Source organism: Ictidomys tridecemlineatus, chromosome 13 (assembly GCF_052094955.1).
Source record: "Ictidomys tridecemlineatus isolate mIctTri1 chromosome 13, mIctTri1.hap1, whole genome shotgun sequence".
In the NCBI taxonomy this organism is placed as follows: domain Eukaryota; kingdom Metazoa; phylum Chordata; class Mammalia; order Rodentia; family Sciuridae; genus Ictidomys; species Ictidomys tridecemlineatus.
The window spans coordinates 51143084-51166284 of NC_135489.1; the positions used below are offsets into that span (position 1 = coordinate 51143084).

Sequence of the window (23201 nt, forward strand, 5' to 3'; positions counted from 1 at the left end):
AAATTGACTCCACTATCGTGTATAACTAAAAAGAACAGATAAAAATAGTTTTAACAGCTAAAGAAATAAAGAATTTGGTTTCAGAATAATCTCACTAAAGGAAATACTAAAATGTTTATTCAAGGCAAAAGGAAATAATCTCAGGCTGGGATTGTGGCTCAGTGGTAGAGTGCTTGCCTAGCATGTAGGGACATCGGGTTCGATCCCCAGCACCACATAATTGTAAAATAAAGATATTGTGTCCACCTAAAACTAAAAAAATAAATATTTTTTAAAAAAGGAAATAATCTCAATGGAATGTCAAAGATTAAGGATTAACAGCTCATAGGATAGTATAAATGGAGGTAAATCTAAACAAATATTGTATCTCTAAAACAATGATCACAATACTATTTAGATTTTAAAAAGAACATAAGACACACACATGCAATAGCATATACCTTGGGAAGATGGTAAATGGGTTAAAGTATTATAAGGTCTTAATGCTTCTGAGACAAGAGTGAAACACATGGAGTAACATCAGATTCTAAGTTTGCTCAGTCACCAAAAACAAGCCAAAATCCTAGAATGTGTCTTTTAAGTTAGTGTAGAGGGGAAAATAAAATGGCTTTTAAAAATATTCAAAAGTAGTCAAGAAAAAACAACAAAAAAAATCACATAACAGGAAGAACAAATAGAAAGTACAAAATAAAAATCCACATTTTGCTTTTTGCAGGACTGAGAATCAAACCCAGGACCCTGAGCATGTGTTCTACCCCCACACTACATCCCCAGGCCCAGAATTTAAAGAAAATCTGTAGTAAGTTTAAATATTTCTAAATGACAAAGACTGTCATACAGGGAAAAAAATGTAACTGTATGCTATTTATAAGAGACACATAAAAACATAAAGTTACAGAAATATGGAAAATAATAAAAAAAGAAAATGAAAAGTTACATACCATGCAAACTCCAACCAAAAGAAAACCAGTGTACCAGTGTACTTATAATAATAACAGAAAATATAGACTTCAAGACAAAATGTATTCTTAATGATAGAGTCACTTTGTATGCATCTAATAAAGTCATTTCAGAATATATAAAATGACATTTAAAATGAGTGACATTACAGCTCAACTAAGTGAGATTATCCTGCAATTTTCTGTGCCTGTACTGTCTTTGTCAGATATCAGTATCAAATTAATTCTAGTCTCAGGATAATCTCAATCACAACACAGAAGCAAAACCTAAATAATATTGACAATAAAATTTTGGTATATATAAGAAGAGTATACAATATAGACTGCATAATGTCCAAATACAATATATACCAGAAATGCAAGGTTGTTTTGTTTTGTTCCCAATACTGAGGATTGAATCCAGAGGCACTTTACCAGTGAGTTACATTCCTAACCCTTTTAATTTTTTTTTTTTTTTTTTTGAGAAAGGGTCTTGTTAAGTTGCCTGAGCTGGCCTCAAACTGGTGATCCTCCTGCCTCAGCTTCTGGAGTAGCTGAGATTAGATAATTACGAGAATTTACCACATTAAAATTAAAGGGAAAACTATGACCACTTAACAGACTCAGAAAAGCATTTTTGAAAAATAGTTTAAATTCATTCTTGACAAATTGGGAACAGAAGAAAACTTCCTTTAATGGGCAATATCGTCTGCAAAGCACGTTTAGCAAACAGAGTAAGTCATGGTGAAACGCTTGAAAACTTTTCTTTTAAAATAAGGATCAAAATAAAGATCGCGTCTAGAACAGCCAGCATCACCACTTCTACACTTCTATCCAACACGGTGCCAGAGGCTTTAGGCATAAAGTACGGTAAGAAAATGAAGTAAAAATAAACAAGGAGAGAAGTGAAATACAGTAGATGGGGTAGAGAGACAAGATGGGAGGGGAGGGGGGATAGTAGAGGATAGGAAACGTAGCAGAATACAACAGATACTAATAGGGCATTATGTAAAAATGTGGATATGTAACAGATGTGATTCTGCAATCTGTATTTGGGGTAAAAATGGGAGTTCATAACCAACTTGAATCTAATGTATGAAACATGATATGTCAATAGCTTTGTAATGTTTTGAACAACCAATAAAAAAAAAAAAGAAAATGAAGTAAAAGAAATAAAATTTGGGAATGAAGTAAATCATTATTTGCAGATAATATGACTATGTCTATAGAGAATCCAAAAAATATACAGGTGATACATTAAAATTATAAGCTAGTGACATACCGCTTACATATTTTGTAAGTTTTGAAAGAAATTTTAGTTTTTGCAATAATTATGCATTTAATAGTAAATATTCTAAGAAATTATGCTTATGTGTAAGAACCAGAAAATATAAATCCTGAGGCTGGGGATGTGGCTCAAGTGGTAGCGCGCTTGCTTGGCATGCCTCAGTGAGGCACTGGGTTCGATCCTCAGCACCATATAAAAATAAAATAAAGATATTAAAAAAAAAAAGAAAAGAAAATACAAATTCTACCTGATTAGCCAAACTACTTGTATGGACTGAGGAATATTTTTCATAAAAGTCATGCTCATGCAGAGGATGGATACTGAAGAAAGGACACAAATCCTTCATAAGGAGTGGGTGCATGCAAGCACATCCTCATTCATAGGGCCTGTCACCCTAGGATGGTCACATGCTTACCTTGTATGCCTCGTCACTGACAGCCTTGATGTTGGCTTCTCTCCATTTTCCTGGTACCCCACCAATTACCTCACGATAGTTCACGTAATATCCAGTAATTTCTGCCCCTCCAGTCTTATCTGGTTGCTTCCATCCAAGAACCATCGAGTCACGAAAACTTTCAAGACAGGTGATGTCATAAGGTGGAGATGGTGCCGCTGTTGCAATATGAGTAGCTCATGAGTAAGAGAAATGCACGCATGACTCTGTACATATGAAACTTGTTTGATGGGTGCCCTGAATGAAGGTCTTGCAGTACAAAATGAAAATGTGAGACTGACTGATCAGTAACTTGGTATTAGCATGAGAAGAAAATGGACACACAGTAATAATCTCATTGCAATTGTTATTTCAAACATTTAAAAATAGTACAATATCCTGAAAAATGATTTTTTTCCCATAAGAAGAAAATTTTTCCAAGGTATACATTGTTGCTTCTTTATATGGCTTGTTTTTTTTGCTCGCTGAGGAAAATGGAATGTGTACACCATTTCCTGTTGCAAATTGTGTATTTAGAATTTCCACATATTTCCAAATGACTAGCACTTCATCGTTTAGGAACACTTACCCTGGTGAGATCTTATAACTATGTAGGTTCTGTCTGCACTCAGGAAAAAAAATCTTATGTTGGAGCTCAGATGGATGCCACCTTTAAAAACTATTTTTTAAAAAGAAGGCACTATTTGCCATGTGACTTTCTCTTAGCAGATAGTACTTTTTTGCCACATTATTATTTTTAAATTTTTCTTATGCTGGGGAGGCAATCCAGGGCCACACACATGCTAGGTGAGTGAATGCTCTGCCACTGAGCTACACCCCTAGCTCTTGTCACATCATCTTAAACTTGATGCTGGAACGTCATTCATGTAGCACAAAATACCGAATGGCTGTCGCTGTGTTTATTAGTGCCTAGCTAGAAAAATATTGGGAGGATATTTCAAAAGTCCTTCTACATTTATCTGGCTATGCTAATCAACTTTTCACTTCACTACTGAGCTTATTAGTTTTCAATGAAGAAAGAGAGGGTAAGGTGATAGAAATCCACCCAGCTATGCAATAGCATCAAAAATAATTCTATGAATATTTATTTGGATTATAGGAGCTGAAGAAACAATCTCATTCTTATTCAAAAAGATCCTCAGAAAAGTGAAGATTTTTAAAATAAAATACATTTGTTTCTCCCCCCCCTACACTCACCAACTGCCTTCATAAACAGCTTTCTTTCCCTTTCTATTTCAGATCCCTTGTGCATATGGACTCTCAACTGAAAATCCCATTCGTTTTCTTGAGTTAAAAGGACAAATAAATGTTAAAAAATAGAGGAAGTTATATAAGTCTGAATGGGGGTAGAGAGAGGAGACAGAGGCATTTAAAAACTTATCAGCATATGCTCAGCATTTCACTTGGATTAAGAAAAATATATAAGAATATATAAGGCACAGGTATCAGATATCCTAACCAGGTCATTTGTCAGCTTACTGACATCTGGGAGTGTGGACTGTGTATCATAGACTATGGCGCTTATGTGATTATAATATCCTGTTAAGCTTTTCATGACAACTCAAAGAGATAATGATTTGAATTAAATGTGAATAGTCACTTGTAAACCTAAGAATGAGCAATAGAAGTTAATAACTATGATCCCGGTCACTTCTTGATGAAATAATTTTCCTGTACATGTACTGAACATGTGTACTCCAAAGAACCTCACATGGGCTCTAATATAAGCTCTTCCTGACCTTCTACGAAGTCTCTTAGCAAAATGAGGCCACAGGTATGTCTGCCTGACAAACCAAAAAAAAAAAAAAAAATAGGCTCTGGAACCAAATTCCTCTAAACATTTGATCATTGTTCAGCTCAAGGAATAGTGCATAAATGTCCAACCCATCTCTGATTACTTTTATAATTCATTAGTCAACAGTATTTCGAATGGTTAGCTGAAAACATAACACGCAGAATCCACACTGATGGAAGTGAACACGGATGATGAAGAATGTGACCCGGACAATGAGAGGTGAGGACACTGATGGAGACAGATGGAACGGCTTGACTTTTCAATTCTCACCTACGAGGTCCTTCTTCTTTTTCTGGGGGTCAGACTGACTTTGCCCCTTGGGAGCTGCCTTCTGTGGTGGTGGGGACAGCTCTTCCTGAACTGTGTCACTTACTTTACTCACTTCTGTTTGGCCCAGGCTGGGAGGGCTACTGGGTGGTGAAGGTTTGTTAGGTTTGCTACTGGGCAAAGCAGCTTTCTGCAAGGCTGGTGGGGAGGCTCCATGCACGCCCCCCCTGGAGTCTGTTAGTCCATCAGGTGCATCACTCAGTTCAGGCCACACCTCTGGAGACACTCCTCCCCCTACAATCGCCAGATAACAACAGAAACGCTGTGAGCCTGGAGACGCGAACGTTGCTCTTAGGTAACAGAACAAACAGAAATAACATCAGGACTGCAAGCAGAGCAAAACCCATCTTGGTCTGACAGAAATCACTTGGATTTACAAGAAATAGGGAGAGCACACATTTCCCATAATGCACACCAGGAAACATTTCAACTTCTCCATATTCTAGAAAAAAAGAAGAAATGAGAACAAAAAAACCCACAGACATAGAACAGAAACCAGTTCTATTTGCAGAACCCAGCGTGGTTTTTAGTTTATACAGAAAAACAAGTCTTAGACATTTCTTGAGATAGATAAGCTCTCTTATTCAACAGAATAGGGAAAAAAGGCAAGAGACATAATATTAAAAAAGTGTACAAGAGACATCATATGAAGGATCCTGATTTCATAACAGAATTCCATCCATTACTACAACAGGAATGACCTGTACCTCCCAACTTCAAGAAACATGTCTATTATTGTCCAGATTATTATAAGAAATACTAGAGGAGCTGGGCTTATGGCTCAGTGGTGGAATGCTTGCTTAGCATGAGTGAGGCACTGGGTTTGATCCTCGGAACCACATAAAAATAAATAAATAAAATAAAAAGTACTGTGTCCATTTATAACTAAAAAAATTAGCGAAAAGGAAATACTAGAAAGTAATATTTGATAATAGAAGACAACAGACATTGAATGATCTTTATATATATATGTGTGTGTGTGTGTGTATGTGTGTGTGTGTGTGTGTATAGATATATATATGGTGCTGGGGATTCAATCCAGGGCCTTGAGCATGCTAAGCGTGTGCTCTACCACTGAGCGACACCACCAGCTCAATCTCTTTTTAATATGTTAGCATATCATAGATTTTATTTTTGTTGGTCTGGATTACCCAGGTCCCTTCCTACTCAATCCAAAATTGGGAGGTACATCACACACATACATATAATTATTTTATTACTGGTTTTATTCTGTTGGTTATTTTGCAAGCAGAGATGAAACATATCATTAAGCAACCACCTTACATGGATTCTAGAAGGGTTTGTAAGAAGCATGTTAGTGTACTGTTAGGGAAAAGAAGCCAAGCTCTGTTGTAGATGAAATAGCTTTTAGGTACAAGATGATCTGGGTTATGGGTGATATACCACTTCATGGAATCAGGATGGCCCTCCACAGTCCCAGGATGAACATGAAGTTAGAATGGAGTTTCACACAATGGAAACTATCTGAGGAAATGCGGAATTGTGAAGATGAAAAGGTTACACATGTGCAGAATCTGCATAAGTGATGAAGATCTGTCAATGACAGCTATGGAGGGTTAGATGTCACCTAAAGCCAAAGAAAATGATCATCTAAAGATGGAAGATGGAGCAGTAGGAGAAGCTTTAGACAATTTCTGGAGGCTACGGAATCTTCTTTTATAATTTAGAGAAATTCACTTTTTTTTTCCCTACCAAGTTATGCATAAGGAACTTACCAATAGCAGCTTTGACTTCAATAGCTTCTGAATCCTGGGAATATTCACTAAGTCCAGCTGCATTAACTGCTCTGACCCGGAAAATATAACTCTGACCAGTCACCAATCCATGACAGGTAAATCTAAAAGGGAAAGAAAGTTTCAAAAAGACTTTCCTAGGAAGAAAATTAGGGAAGATGATTACTAGTTTAGTTGAGTGGTCTGAATTTACGAAAATGATTCATTTTTTTTCAAAAGGAAGAAAAGATCTTTAGAGAGATTCAGGTAACATATGTACTTTAGACAAGAAGGCAATTAAGTCAATTTTTAAAACTGTCAAAAAATGAGGACTCCTGATTTTTCCCTTAATATTCATCAGTATAATGGGGATAATAACACCTACATAAAAATTTCATGTAAAGATTAGCCATAAAGTAGAAAAAAATATCATTACAGGGTCTAGCACACATGAGGTCTTTAATAAATAATAGGCGGCATTAATGTTATTATTAATGGCTATTTCAGGCATATGCTTATGACTATAAGGTATTGGCTGCTCTTTGTCACAGAGACTGTCTCCCTACATGCCAAAGAAGGTACAATTACTTGAGAATTACCCTGGAATCTGATAATAAGGTGAAAAATGGTTTCCAGGATTACTATTTAGATGTAAGTATTCAATAATGAGATGGGAATCCACAGGCAGTTTCACACATACAACAACCTTACTCTCCAATTGCTCTCATGGCTATAAATAGCTGTTTCATGAATCACTGTAATATTTAAATCCATCTAAGAACTGTAGCTTGAGGAAATAACAGGTCTGCTAATGACTATATTACTTTTAGCTTGTTCAAATATTTATAAAGGCAGCCAGTCTTTCAGTGCTTAGGGTCAGCTTGGTTCTGCCAATATTTATTGAGCCCTCGAGTGTTAGGGGCACTGAGATATTGTGGATATGACCCTTCAGCAGCTCTGGTCTGATGGTAGAAGGGCAGACTCTGCTACCCTCATGAACGCTCCTGAAAAGCCCCAGGAAAATGCTGGAGAGCATAGACACTGTGTTGTAAGAAATGAATATTTTACAAAATATATTTCCTTCTCCCATTCTCTCATTTTCTACAAAGGAACCAATTCATCCTATGAGGTGGCTGGCCTTAGAAGAGGCCCACGCCAGAACTTGCCCCACAAGCCCATCTGATCCCCCTCTCAGACTGGTTCTCTAAATCAAAGGAAGCTCAGAGTGTGGGTGCAGAATTCACCACCAGTTTACAAAGCTGGTTGAGAATACAGTTGACAGCAACAATAAAAAATGACCCTCCCCACATTAAAAACAGAGACAACGAGGTGGCAAAGCATCCAGAATGTCCCTGTGTTGCTGTTTCTTATGTCAGCTTAGCATAGGATTTAATCATGGTGATGCTTAGAATTTGGTGAAATGGTGACAGCTTTCTGTTCATGTGTGTTTGGTAGAGCCTATTAGGTCATTGGAATCTGGTATCGCATTCCCTATTAAAGCCCTGAACAGAGGGGGAAGAAAGAAAGAAATAATAAAAAGAAAAAGAATCAGAAAAGAGGTATAATACGAACTCTCAGAAGAGCTGCCATGGTTTCTAAGTAAGTGTTCAACATTTCAAGCCAAACTTTTCATCCCAAATGTACTCCAATAGACGTGCTCCGTTTTAAATGGATTTGGATATTTAAGGTAGATGTGTGGTGTTTTTCTCTTTCTTAATCTCCCTCCATTAGATGTTTGGGCTGCAGTTTGAGCCCCCGGTGGCTCTAAGACACCCCGTTTAATTACCGTGAGCCCTTTACAGGGTTGTTGTTGCAGGGCTCCCACTTGCCGGAGCCAACGATGCTTGACTCGATGTAGTATCCGACCAGCTCTTGGGCATCTTTGGACTCCTCCCAGGAAACCACCACTGAGGTGTCTGTGTTTCTGCTTGGGATGATTTTGCCAGGGGGCTTGGGGATATCTGAGTAAGGAGAAAAATGGTGATAAAACCCAGGATGGTTTGGAAAAATTAACCTCATCACATCTGCATAAACACACACATATGGAAATTGTACACAAATAATCGTGTCAATAATCTGCTTTATTTCATAATATATTTGTTAAGGCAGAAAAATTTTTAAGTGCTAGTTTGGGAGCATCAACTAAATTTCCATGCACTTTAGAAAAACTGGGGAACTTTACTTTTTATAAACAAAAATAATAAATTTTTATTCAACAGATAGGCCAAGTACAATCATCAATCAAATATATGATTACTAGGGAAGATGAATGGTCTGAATTTATGAAAATGATTCATTTTTACCTATGTGTGTGTGTGTGTGTGTGTGTGTGTGTTTTATAAGACCCAAACGGAAGGGTTAAAAAGGAAGAAATAACAAAAAAGGAAAAGAATCAGAAAATAGCTATAAAATGAACTCGGAATAGATGACATTCTGTGTATTTCCAAGTGTTTAACGTTGCAAGTAAATCTCTTTCCCCAAATGTATTGCATTAGATGTATTCAGTTTTAAATTCATTTAGATATTTCAAATAAGTGCTCAGTTATGTGTATAAACACACACATAGATACTGTGGGTATATGCACGTATGCCTACTAACTCCATTCATGCTTGGAATGTTCTCTTGTAGTAAATAAGCTCACAGTTGCTCCATCTGACATTACACTTACCAAGTTTGTCCCCTACCACAGTCACTTCCGTCGCCTCTGAGGGTTCCCCAACTCCTGCAGAGTTGGAGCAGCGCACTCTGAAGCGGTAGGATTTCCCCTCGGCCAAGTCGAAGAGGGCGAAGCGTGGAGACTTCACTGGGAGTTCTGTGTTCACCCGCTGCCAGTTTTCTGTTCCCGCGTCACACTGCAGCAAGAACAGGGACCCCCATTGAAAGCCCACCGAGTACAAAGGGGGCTCCATTGAGGACAGGCATCTCCAAGTTTTATTTACCTGCCAACACACTGCCACCTGCCCCTAAATTAGACTGGAGAAGAGAAGAAAGTGGGGGATGAGGCCCCTGGAATCTTCAGGATTCTCTCTCTATACCAAAGGAGCTTTGACAAATATGAGACTTTAAGACTTCACTTCCTTTATTAAGCAGATCGATCTACTTAAAGAAGTTTTTATTTCAAGGAGAGTTTGGAGTCAAGTATTTTTATAAAACGTAGGGTAGATAATTAAATGTAATATGCTGTATCATATAAATTTTCATGACATTGTTATAAACTATATTATTTTGATTGAGTGTTATTTAGTGACTCATAACATCATTCAGGTCCTGTGCTCAAATATCCACGTGTCCTCAGGGAGGCTGTTTGAATCACCAGATCCCATCACCAATTTTTAAAAAAATTCTTTTTTTTTTTTAACATCACTCTATCCCTTGCCCTGCTTTATTTCTCTCCAAAACATGTATTCCTATTTGAAATTAAATAACTTATTTGTTGTCTCCTCCAGTGGAAAGTATATTCCATGAATTTAGAGAGCTGTTGAATTCCCTACTCTAACCCAGAGCCTAGAACTGTGTCTGGCACACAGTAATCAACTTTTTTAGTTTGAATGAATGAATGAAATTTGTGAAAGACCAAGAATGTGCACTTTTTATTCTCACACAAATTTTAGGGTAAGTCATGGCAAAACTAATTTAAAGAGATTTACTCTTAAAAATTAAAATGATGTAGAGTGATATGGAAACCCTTAAATGGAGAATGTGGTGAGATTAGGTACAGAATATAGTAAGAAAACTGTCAGAATTCCTCAGCGATCCTTCCTTTCTCCTAGACTACTTCTAACTGCGCCCAAGCTCAGCAGAAGCAGAGATTTCTAAAATCTTGCCTGATTTTGCTACAGATGTTTTTAAGGGTTTCAAAAGATTTTTCCAGAAATCCAGTTTTTGTGACAGATTAACCAGCTGTCAAAGGTGACATATTTGGGGCATATAAGTTTTCTAGATCATTATTCAGCATAATCTTCACTGTCTTGACTGGAGGCGTGGAATGATAGAAGGGACCCAAAGACATGGGTCTGATCCTAGTTGTGTTAATAATGAGCTACACGACCTTGGAAAATCACATGAATGCTTTTGGTTTGGGTTTCATCATCTGTAAGATAGGCAGACTTAGTAAGGCAACCTCTAAAGTCCCTTGCAGTCTTTTAGGATAATGTGTCATTTGTCTGTGTGATCTACTGCCTATTGAAAAGTAACTTTGTCTCAGAGATTTAATTTTTTAGTTTATAGTTGTGTTTTGACTCTCCCCCCAGGGCGGGTATTTCCTTAAACAGTTATTGGTTGTTTATACTTTCATAATAAAAAATAATAGCTGTCTTTTGTTAGGTTAAGAACTTTATACGCTGTTATAACTTTGCCCCTCTCAAGGATGTTTTTGAAGTTCTCAAGAGATTGAATTTGGGAAGACTGAAAGGCAGCCTTGTGAAATACAGGTTCAGTATTCCTTATTTGAAATGCTTGGAACCAGAAGTGCCTCAGATGTTGGAATTTTTTGGATTTTTGGAAAACTTGCATAGATTTTATTGGTTAAGAATTCTCTATCTGAAAACCTAAAATCCAAAACATTTTGAGCATCGTGTTGGCTCATGATTTTGGATTTTCAGATTATGAATGTTCAACCTGTGGTTGGATTTGTGGATCTGAGCCAGACTGCCCAGGTTCAGATCCTAGCTCAGGCTCATGCTTGCTGTGTGACCTTGGACAAATGATATATCCCATCAATATCTCAATTCTCTCATCTACAAAATAACTATAATGAAAATACAACTATGAACTTCAAAGGGTTACTTTAAGAATTTAGTGGGCTAACATGTAGAAAAGTTCCAGGCCGATGGCAAACACTAATTTCATTCCTATGGATAGAAACAGAGCCTGGCAAGTGATATAGTCCTTATCTCTGACAGGACTGTATTTTTGACAGGGGAATGAGGGAAAGAGCTCAAGATGTAAGATACACAGGAAAAAGTCGGGGGCTGGAAAGAATATAGGATAGGGACGGTTGGAGTGCAGAAATGGATTTATCTGATTCCCTCACTAATAAAACAATCAATCTCAATCATTTTAGGGATCGCAGATATGGCATAACTAGTTGGTTGCCATAGACAGGTTCATGTTCTATGTGCATGCAAATCCCAGGTGAAAAGTTCCATGAGAAAATGCAAGTATAGGACTAACCCAAGAGCCACTACTGCCAGATGCATGAACATTCTGGAAATGGAAATACACCATGGGACAGAAGTAATTCAGAAAAAATAATTTTAGACTCAGCTCAGAATGGTTTGACATTTAGACAATTCTGTAAACATCCCCAAGTCTTTGGACATGTTCTACATTGCCAATGTCTCAGCATCCTGGGTGTTCTGTAAGAGTGGACTGCACCCCATGCAGCCTCTCAAATCAACATGGTACCCATGAACGTCTACTTCTATCCAAATGGGTGGGCTGGTGGAAGATACTTAACATCTTTAATCACAGATTCATAGGTATTTAGGTCTAGGGAAATGACAGACTTTCATGGAGAAATTAGAGTTGATGTGACCAGAGGAAACAGTCAACAGAAGCCAGTGTTGACTCCTCAGAAAATGCCTCAGAATTGGGTTGTTGTGCTTTGTTATTACAGGAAAGATGGTAATTACTGTCACAGAGGTTATTCAGAACGCCCTGTGTATCATTTCAAAGAGATGAAGAGCAGGTGTGTGTTAAACACTCCCAGGAAATGAACATTTATCTACCACTCTATTCTTGCCCTCTATTAAACAAACAAGCAAACAAAAAAAAAAGCTCAGAATGCTACTTGGGTTTTATTTTATTTGAGGTTAATATCTAGAAAATATAACTATGTACATAAAATTTTTAAATATTACTTTTGTAAAACCAGACTCTTTGTTTAAAAAATATTTTTGTAGTTTTGATAGACCTTTATTTTATTTATTCATACCCAGTGTTGAAAATCAAACCCAGTGCCTCACACATGCCAGGCAAGTGTGCTACCACTGAACCCCAGCGCCAGCTCCAGCCCCCCAAAACCAGACTCTTTTGGGAAATGTCCATGTTCATGTGGAAGAGATGATGTATTTATGGTTATCAGTTTGCTAGGGATAAGAAGGAAGAGAGGAATGCAGCTCAAAGACATGAGATAAACATGGTACCCATGAACGCCCACTTCTATCCAAAGTAATTAATAAAGGGAAATCATGGAGCTGGGCGCTGTGGTGTATACTGTAATCCCAGCAACTCGGAAGGCTGAGGCAGGAGGATTGAGAGTTCAAAGCCAACCTCAGCAACTTAGCAAGACACTTAAAAACTCAGCAAGACCCTGTCTCTAAATAAAATAGTAAAAAAGGGCTGGGAATGTGGCTCAGTAGTTAAGCACCCCTTAATTGAATTGGGTTCAATTCCTGGTACAAAAAAAAAAAAAATAGAAATCCTGGACACTCACATTTTTAGCTCTCCTATAATTTTGTCAAGGGCCATTGATTTGAAATAAATAAAAGACCAAAAGACATCTCTATGTTGTTTTTATGTTGCTGCCTAATTTACAGATGGTTATGAAATTTATTTTCTTGCAATAATTGTCAGGGAAGGTGACCTCATAGATTGATAGAATTGATATTCAATTATGATGAATAAGCATTCAAGATAAAAGAGGAAAATTATTTGCACTCCGTATTTATGTGAAAAAAGTCCTTCTATGATTTTGCTATCAAAGTAAAATGTAAATGATAAGTTTTCATGCGAGTATACAATTTTATAAAAATAAAATTTGAAAGTGCAAAGGCTGGTTTCATTTACTGTTAAAAAAAAAATAGGCCAGGCATGGTGATGCACACCTGTAATCCCAGCAGTTTGGGAGGCTGAGGCAGAAGGATCACAAGTTCAAAACCAGTCTCAGCAATGTAGTGAGGCACTAAGCAACTTAGCGAGAACCTGTCTCAAAATAAAAAACAAAAAAAGGCTGGGGATGTGGCTCAGTGGGTAAGCACCCCCAGGTTTGTTTAATCCCCGGTACAAAACAAAAACGAATCCAAAAAAACCAAGAACCAACCATCAACCAACCAAAACAGTGCATCATCACTACCAATAAAAATGTAAATGTTCTAATATATAAGACAAAAAAAAGTATTTTGTTTTATCTTCTCAATTATACCCTAATCATATGTGGGTTTTTTTGTTTGTTTGTTTGAGGTACTAGGGATCGAACACAAGGCCTTATGCATGCTAGGTTAAGTGTTCTACCACTGCAATATCCCCACACCTCATCAAAACTTTCTTAACAAATGGATTTTGAGCCTCGTGTTAAGCAAACTCCTTAAACATTCTTTTCAAGAAGCCATGATCCTGTGAACCAGGGATCGCTTGCATCCCTTTGACCTGGGCCTTACCTGCAGGCTCTCCTGTGTTTCCATACTGGCAACTGGATCCATTTTCCCAATCCTGTCCTGCAGGTTGACTCTTTTTCATTTGCTGGGCATCAATGCTTATCAGAACTCCCCTTGAACAGGGGTGTATGATTGATTGACATTTCATCCTCGTCCATTTCACTCACTCTAGGCCTTCATTGTATGTGACCTCCCCAGTGTTCTGATCCTCAACACAAGCGTGTTTGTGAGAAAGCACTCTCCAGTATCTTCGGTGGTTTTGTCATCCCTGACCCCACTTTACTCTCTGCACTTACACGGTGGTGTGTGAGGGTTTGCTATGCTCAACTCCCCCTGTTTTTTGAAAGTAGTGCAACTTCTCTTTTCCTCTGATCCATCTACCCCATTGATGTTCATTCCCTACCACACAGGGTCAAGTGGTAGAGGGATGAAGATCCCTTAACACAGAAAGGGAGACAGAAAATCTCCAGAAAAATGCCATCATAAAGGCAATCTACAATTTCAGGAATATTTCTTTTTCCTATAGGAGACATGATGTGGGATCTGTAAGTCCTCTTAAGAGTTTATGGGTGAGGCTTAAAGTTCCATAAGTCCCCTGAGACAAGAAGACTTTCAGGCAAAGTTCCACAAGATATACATTTTTCTATGGAGAGTTCATGGTTGTAAGGACGTAAAGAGTTCAGGACATCCCCCTTTTCTTCTTCCCCAGTTCACTATTCCCACAACTTTACTTTTAGTTAAAAACAAAAACAAAAAAAAGTCTTTGGGAAGTGGCACAAGGTCACCTTGATTCTGGAGTCTTACCTTTTCCACAAAGTACATGATGCCCTCATGGCCACGCTGGCCAGGGGGCTTCCAGCTGAGTACCACGTAGCTCCTGGTGGCCTCAGTGACAGCGAGGTTGGTGGGAGGCCCGGGAATAATACCCTCTGAAAAACAACAAGGACAAGTGAGCATACCATCTGGGTGGCCCGGGACACTCAGAGAGTTCCAGATGCTTCTGTCCTCTGGGAGGAGTCATTAATTATGGCTCTACAGTATAAAGAAGTACCTTGTCTTTAACATCTCCCTGAAACATCATTCATTCAATGGTTAGATGCCATGGAGTATTTAGCACACAGACCTGAGGAACCGGGGACACGGTTTTTGTCTTTGTTTATACTTGACTTGATGAAAACAGAAACTGAACAGCACAGCAAGTGGGAGCTTAGGTGCTGAAGGTCGTGAAGGTGGTGAAGAAGTGCGTGCTGAAGTCTGCCCTGTGTCACGAGGGGGTGGGGTTCGATTTTGTCATCCTTTAGTGGTACTGGCGCTCCAGTGTGCTCAGCTGATTCCTTTGGTGCGTCCTTTCAGTTTCAGTGAAGTTCATATCTCTGTCCCACCCACTAGCCTTGAGGCACTTACTTAACGCTAACCTTTGGTATCTCCGTATTTCCAGACCCTCACTCTCTGCTTATAAGAAAGGCCAGTTTTGCCAGCACGATGGCGCATGCCTAGAATCCCAGTGGCTCTGGAGGCTGAGACAAGAAGACTGCAGGTTCAAAGCCAGCCTCAGCAATGTTGAGGCACTAAGCAACTCAGTGAGACCCTGTCTCTAAATAAAATACAAAATAGGGCTGGGGATGTGGCTCAGTGGTTGAATGTCCCTGAGTTCAACCCCTGGTTCCAAAAAAAAAAAAAAGAAAAAGAAAAAGAAAGAAAGACCAGCTTTACCATAACTTCAACTATAAACCCAACTCTGCTGACCTTGGCTTCTGCTTACCTGGTCAAAGGATTTTGTGCTCCACCTTGTTTTAATCTCTGAGCCAGGGAAAACCTGCCTGTGGAGAGTTCATTTGGGTCTAAACTCTAGATACCCTGGGACTGCCAGGATCTGGGTACTCCTGAAATCTGCCCTTTCCTTCTCTGTGACTCTCCCAACCCCACTCTCATAACTTCTAATTTTCTCCCCAGCTAGGATTTCCAGAAACAATAGAGGGTATCTTGTAATTTTGTTTGCCAAATTGGTACATTTGTTTATTTAATATAGTTGCTGACATTTTTGGTATGACATAAGTGGTTCGATACCCGGTTGTACCCAATCCTGTCTAGCCTAATTGAAACTTTGCCCTGCTGTATGGTTGTTTGTGATATAGCCTACTTGTTCCTCATCTCACTGACCCAAACTCAGCATATCCTTCAGATGCTAACCACAATAAAATCTGATGATCAACATCAAAGTCATGTAAATAAATTCCCCTTTCTTATGTGTTCTTTTTAAACTCACCAATCTACAACACTTGTGGGAAGGCCTATGGACTTTAATAAGGGCATAATCCTACAAATCTCTTTCTTCTTGCATGATGCTCTTGTTCCTTCTCTTGTTCTGGTTAACCTGATTGAGTTCCCTGCCACCTAACAAAAGCAATTCTTAAAAAGATCAAATTGTTTTCCCAGATAAAGCTCAAGTGTATTTCTACAAATACAAAAATACCCAGCACCCAACAAATGTCTGGCACCTAATAAACAATTACCAACTATGAAAAGAAACATGAAAACATGATCTCTAATGAGGAGAAGAATCAATCAATAGAAACAAAACAAAACAAAACAGCTGCTGATTATAGAATCAGTATCTGTGAATTGCTGAACAAGATTAAGTAGACAAGGACACGGAAACAGCAATAAAAACACTCCAAGGACTCAAGAGAGTAAGGATTGAATGAACACAGCAACAGGGAGCTGTGGGACCATTTCAAGTGGTTTCAAGTGGCATGTAGTCGGAGTTCCTGAAGAAGACAAGACAGAAGGGGATACAAGAAAGAGCAAGTAAAAATCTTCCAGAGCTAATAACAAGTACAAACTCACAGGTCCTAGAAACTTTTCATATATGAAGAAAACTACCCAAATGCAAGTCATAATCAAATTTCTAAAACCAGTAATATCTGCTAAAGAGAATTTTGGTAGCAGATAGAGAAACATAACACCTATCCAGAAACAGAAATAATAACAGCAGTCATTCTTACAGAGCAGATCTGCATGACAATGGACCAAGCTCTTAAATACTGAAAGAAAATTGTCAGTTTAAAACTCTATATTCAGTGAAGATGTATTTCAAAAAAGGTAAAACAGAGACTCTAAAAAAATATACAATAGATAAAATAATTTATAACTATAGACCTGCAATATAAGAAAGTTAAAGGAAGTGGGCTCAGGTAGAAAGAAAGTCTTAATAGCATGTGAAAAGCAAAGAAAACAGTAAAAATGTGAATAAATATTGAGAATTCTTTTCTTCCTTTTTTTTTTGTACTTAAGATTGAACATAGTGGGCATTCCACCACTAAGCTACATAACTGGATCTTTTAAGTTTGTTAAATTTTGAGACAAGGTCATTAAATTGCTAAGGCTGACCTCAGATTTGCAATCCCTGTGCCTCAAATTCCCAAGTTGCTGGGAATACAGGTGTGTGCCACTAGGCTGGAGAGAATTTTTTTTTTTTAACTTTTTAATCTCTTTGAAAATAATTGACTGTTTAAAGTCAACATAACATTATATTGTGTGGTTGATAATATGGAATATAAGCAAATAAAATGTATAACAGTAATAGCACCACGGCTAGGAGGGGAGAGTGAAATAATAATGTTGTGAATTCTTATACTACTAATGAAATTAATATAATGGCAATTAAAGGAAGGCTGAGAAAATATGTATATTATAAATCCAAGTTACTAAAAACCAAAACATAGAATTATAGTCAATGGTATAAATAGATAAAATTGAATACTAAGAAAATACTTATTACTTATTCCGAGCCAGGAATACAGGTGCACACCTGTGATCCCAGTGACTTGGGAGGCTGAGGTAGGAGGATTGCAAGTTCAAAGCCAGCCCCAGCAAAACCAAAGTGCTAAGCAACTCAGTGAGTAAGTAAGTAAGTTTGCCTCTAAACAAAAAAGGGCTGGGGATGTAGCTCAGTGGCTGAGTGATCCTAAATTTAATCCCCGGTACTCCACCCAAATAATTATGGAAAAAATTTCCAAGAAACCTAATGTTTGTTTGGCTAAATTAGTTCTTCAAGGGTGGAAGACATAAGATCAATATATAAGAGACAATTGTACTTCAATATATTTACACTAAAAATTAAAAAATTAAAAAGCAATATAATTGAACAATATCATCAGATATATGAAATACTTAAAAAATAGTTGACAAAATGTGCAAGACAAACATACCAAAATATGAAGATGAGATAAATGAAAGAAATCTAAATAAATGGTGATATATCTTTGTTCATGAATTGGAGGATTCAATGTTATTAAAATGTCAACTTAGATTCAGCAGAATCTCAACTGAAATCCAAGTGGCTTTGTTTTTGTTTTGTTTTATTTGTGTGTGTGTGCACAAATTGATGAGATAATTTAATTTTATATAGAAATACAAAGACAGACTAGTCAAACAACTTTGGAGAAAAACAACAACTTAAGATTAGATAATTTATGCTTCCTGATTCAAATATATGAAAAAAAATAAAGCTTATAAAAGCTGCATTAGTCAAGACAGTATTATATTGAGATATAGAAAATAAAATTCTATAGATTCTAGAAATATATTCATAGACATTTAGTCATTTGACTTTGACAATGGTGCCAAGGCAAACTCAATGGGTAAAGGGCAATCTTTCCAATAGATACAGCTGAAATAATTGGAAAGACATACACAAGTAATAATACTAATAATGATAATAACTAAGATCCTTACTTCACACCATCTAGAAAACATTAATTTGAAATGGGTCACAGATTGAAATATAAAAGCTAGTACCACAACATTTCCAGAAAAAGAAATTTTAAAAATGTTCAGATTTGACAAAGACATCAAATGACACAAAAATATTATGAGGGAAATGCAAACCACAACCACAAAAAATACCTCTATGAACCCACTGCAAAAGCTAAAATTAAAAAGACTGATCATACAAGTACTAATGATGGCATAGAACAACTGGAAGTCTCATCTAGTGCTGGTGGGAGTGTAAATGGTACAATCATTTTTTAAAAAATATATATTTTAGCTGTAGTTGGAAACAATACCTTTATTTATTTGTTTGTTTGTTTGTTTGTTTATATGTGGTCTGAGGATCAAACCCAGTCCCCCCGCATGTGCTAGGTGAGCGCTTTACTGCTGAGCCACAACCCCAGTCCCAGTACAATCATTTTAGAGATCATTTAGCAATGCCTTTAAAAATTAAACATGCACATATCATATAAGCCATCCATTCAACTCCTAGGTATTTATCCTAGAGCACTGATAATGTATATGTCTACACAAATACTTAAGAATGCTTTAAATAGTGACTGGATAATTAATGGGAATGAATTGATACACGCTTCAACATGGATAAATCTCAAAATAATTACACCCAGTGAAGAAAATCAGACAAAAATGAGTATAATTTTATTTATCTAACATTGTGGAGAATACGAACTATAGTGACAAGAAGCAGGTCAGTGATGGCCTGGAGATGGGGCAGAGGTGAAGAAGGAAAATCACATAGGAGCATGAGAAATTTTGGGGATGGGATGGACATGTTTATTATTTTGATCATGGCCATGGCTTCTGGTGGGTACATACGTAAAATGTATCAAATTGTGCATTTATTGTTTAAGAATTGCACCTCAATAAAGTTTAAAAAAACAAAATGTAATTTTCTGGGGCTTTGAAAGTATGACTCGGTGGTAGAGTATTTGCTTAGTGTGCAGAAGGCCCCAGATTCAAGCTGCCTCCAATCAAGATTCTCTGATCTGTCACTTCATGGTCTCCAGATGTTTTAGAATGTCCTTTCCCAAACATCTTAAATCATATACGCTGTGCCCTCTATAGCCAAAGGCAAATTGCATAGCAAAGCATTGGCAACAGTAGCTGGGGAAGCCAGTTTTTACCTGTAGGTTCCTCTTCAGTGACAATGATCTGTCCAGTCCAGGGTGCTGAAGGGCGACCTGAACAGAGACAAAAATAAAAATAACAAACATTCACAAATGCCATTTTAAATGTATTGATAAATTGATAAACTGGCTGGATTAGTCACAAATGGGTTTGCTGTTAGTTTACTTTTGTATTTTCCCAACAAATCTTCCCAAGCATGTGTTATGGTATTATGGTAGACATGGCCCCTATCTTCAATAGATTCACCATCTGCTAGAGTCTAGGATCTTTCTGAACAGACTGAGTCCACTTTTCTGGAAATGTACTTATACAAGTTAGGTACATAACATGTACACATGTAACTGTTCAATATGGATCTCCTGAAATACGTAGGCTTTCTCGTCTCTTCTTTTTTTTTTTCTTTAATTTTTATTGTTGGTTGTTCAAAACATGACATAGTTCTTGACATATCATATTTCACCCTTTGATTCAAGTGGGTTATGAAATCCCATTTTTACCCGGTAGACAGCTTGTATTATTTTTACCCCGTATATGCTTCTAGAACAATTGGAACAATTCTAAGCCCCCAGGTTATGAAGATAAAAAAGGGAGAGGGAGTGTCCTTCCAGCAATAAAACTAGCCAAAAGCAATATTTCCAATTACATTTTGAGGAGTGTTATCCACCAAGGAAATTAGTTTAGATTCAGAGTAAAGAAAATAGAAGAGATAGGAATAAAGTTAGAGAAAAAAAATTCATTCTGCGATCCTCATACACATCAGAAAGAGAACGATTCAACTTCTGCTTCAATCAGGGGACTTTTGGCCACAGTTTGTACAAAGACAAAAACTATTAAGGAAGATAACTTATCATCAACTCAACTAAATCTTATTTTGGTTGGAATTTTAAAATAGGGATAAATGAAAAGGTGAGATGAAATTTGCAAATTTTGGAAAGAGGGAGAGAATTTGCAAATCCAGGGAAGTCTGAGGGTGGATGAAACGTGATTAGAGAATAATCAAGAAGTCTGATAAGACACAGGTACAGGAAAAGGTGACATTATTTTGCCATGCCATTACATGGAATTAAGGTAAAGAATAACACTGTAAATATGGATAGAACTGTAATCCTCCACTTGGGATTTTGTCCCCCTTTACATATTTGGCAGTATCTAAAGACAGTTTTGATCATCACAATTGGGGATCTGTGTTCCTGACATTGAATGGTAGAGGCAAGGAAAATTGCTAAGCATCCTGCAATGGATATATAGGATACCTCCAACACAGAGTTACTGGTCTAAAATGTCATTAGGGCCTGGGATTAGAAGCATAGTATAGACTGAAATTTTACTACAAAACAATTCTTGTAATGTCATTTTATGGTTCCCTTTATTGGGGATGAACTAATAATAAATAAAATGAGTAAAAATGCTCTCAGGCTATTTTTGTATTTCATTCCACGCGTGATGCTTGGAACTCAGATTAGCAAGGTTAATTTTCTGAATAAGATTAAAAAAAATAAAGCCCATATGAGAACGGGTGAGTCAAAAACCAAATATATCTTATGTTTTCAAGCTTCTCCCTTGTCCCATGATTTTCTGATGAAAATAAGGATTTCTTATTCTCATCTCCCTCTAGTGGAAGGGAAAGGGGTAACCTTGCAATAAAACCTTCTGCAGTTATTTTTTTCTTTAAAGTTTAAGGAAGATCCTGAAAAAAAGTGAAAAGTGCTTACTTTTAAGTCTAGCTTTTTCAGCGGGATCCAGTGCAGCCACAGGCTCAGAAACTCGAGATGGAAGGCCTATTCCAGTTTTATTCACAGCTCGAACTCGGAATATATAGGAACGACCTTCTATCAATCCAGTGACTGGAAAACGAGCAAACTTCACAGGTGTGTCATTGCATTGAGACCAGCAATCGGTGCCCACCTCACATCTTCGGGAAGGAACATGATTGACAAGAATATTATAAGAAGTAATGCTAAATCAATCGTGCCAAAGCTGCAAACCCACCTAGTTGCTTCAGATCATCTCTGTTAAATATCAGCATGGTTTGCTACTGATTTAAACTGCAGGCACTCCGTTCCATTCAAATGTAATGCGTCTTCTTCAATAAGCAAAAAGGAGCCTCTGACCTTTTCTGAACTCCAAAGTAGGGAACTAAGGAGTCTCGAATGCTAAGTGGAGGAGTCTGGGGGAACAAGAAATAGGTGGGTTTCTATCATCTTTACTTGGGAGGGTGAGTCTTATGGGGACACATCTCCTGGGCTGATGACTTTAATCTACCCTTTGTGATTTTTTTTCTTTGTCTTCTTTTTAAGTAGGTTTTAATTTTTTTGAAAATGAAGCATTATTGGGAAGGTGGCGCCTTTAAAAAAGATAATTATTTGCTCTGTAGTTTGGAAAACAGCTCAACATATTTTCTTGATGGTGACCACATCCTGTGTGGGTGGAATGGTGGAGAGGTTAGTGTCCTATGTTTGTTTGTTGAACAGATGAGATTGATTAGAGGCAGGGAGATTTCCAGGGGGAAATTAAGTACTTGGAAACTGATTTCTATTTGAGTGCTTTTACAGCAGCTGGTACCTAGGGATAAAGGGCGGGCAGGGGGGAGAGCTCCTCCAGAGACAAATATGATATTTGCCTCTTAGCTTGATTGACAGAGCTTTAGAGGCTCAAACTGTGATTGAGTTGTGCCCTACTAGGATTAATTCATTGTTTTTTTTACAAGCAGAAAATGGCACTTTGAGTTTCTATCACTTCCCCATATGACTCTATGTCCAAAATCTAGGGTCCCCAAATGAAGCTCATGGGGGTGACAGTGCCAGTGCCCGTGCAGAGGAGGCTGGGGAAGTCTTCCCTCCTTCATCATCACCTGCCATTCTTTGAAGTAGACAGTAGGCACTTTCTTCAGTGTCAATATAAAGGACTATCTCAATGTTTCCTCTGTAGAAATTCTGGAGCTTCTCTGGGTGGGGCGTGGCAGGGAGCTGAGAGGACAGTTCTCCAAACCACCCTGGTCTCCAGAAGTTCTGCTAGGATTCATTCTCCCTCCTCCTTTGCAGACACTGTCATGGTGACACAGTGATACTAGAGGGCGCTTTCTAATCCTCATGTGGGCAGAAAGAAAAGTAGAGGGCCACCGATCTAGAAACTTCTACAGCATGTTGGAGCAGAAAGAACACAAACCTATAGCCAGGCTGATACGCGAATCCCAGTTCTGCTACTCACTCCTTATTGTTAGAGATGTGAGGGTTTTGTTGTTGTTGTTGTTTGTTTTTTATTATAAGGGATTAAATCCAGGGGTGCTTAACCATTGAGATACATCTGCAGTCTTTTTTTTTTTTTTTTTGAGACAGGGTCTCACTAAGTTGCTTAGGCCCTTGCTAAA

At 37.7% G+C, this 23201-nt stretch overlaps 1 protein-coding gene across 1 annotated transcript in view; it reads right to left on the reverse strand.

Annotated features, from left to right (window-relative positions):
• Nucleotides 1–23201, reverse strand: part of Myom1 (myomesin 1) — a 128999-nt gene that overhangs the window by 46651 nt on the left and 59147 nt on the right. The window contains exons 12-19 of the mRNA XM_005337118.5: nucleotides 21547–21746; nucleotides 19831–19887; nucleotides 14717–14841; nucleotides 9205–9388; nucleotides 8322–8496; nucleotides 6539–6660; nucleotides 4746–5036; nucleotides 2642–2838 (exon numbers count right to left, since the gene is read on the reverse strand). Coding sequence (XP_005337175.2) covers nucleotides 2642–2838; nucleotides 4746–5036; nucleotides 6539–6660; nucleotides 8322–8496; nucleotides 9205–9388; nucleotides 14717–14841; nucleotides 19831–19887; nucleotides 21547–21746 — 1351 coding nt within the window. The remainder of the gene's footprint in view (nucleotides 1–2641; nucleotides 2839–4745; nucleotides 5037–6538; nucleotides 6661–8321; nucleotides 8497–9204; nucleotides 9389–14716; nucleotides 14842–19830; nucleotides 19888–21546; nucleotides 21747–23201) is intronic.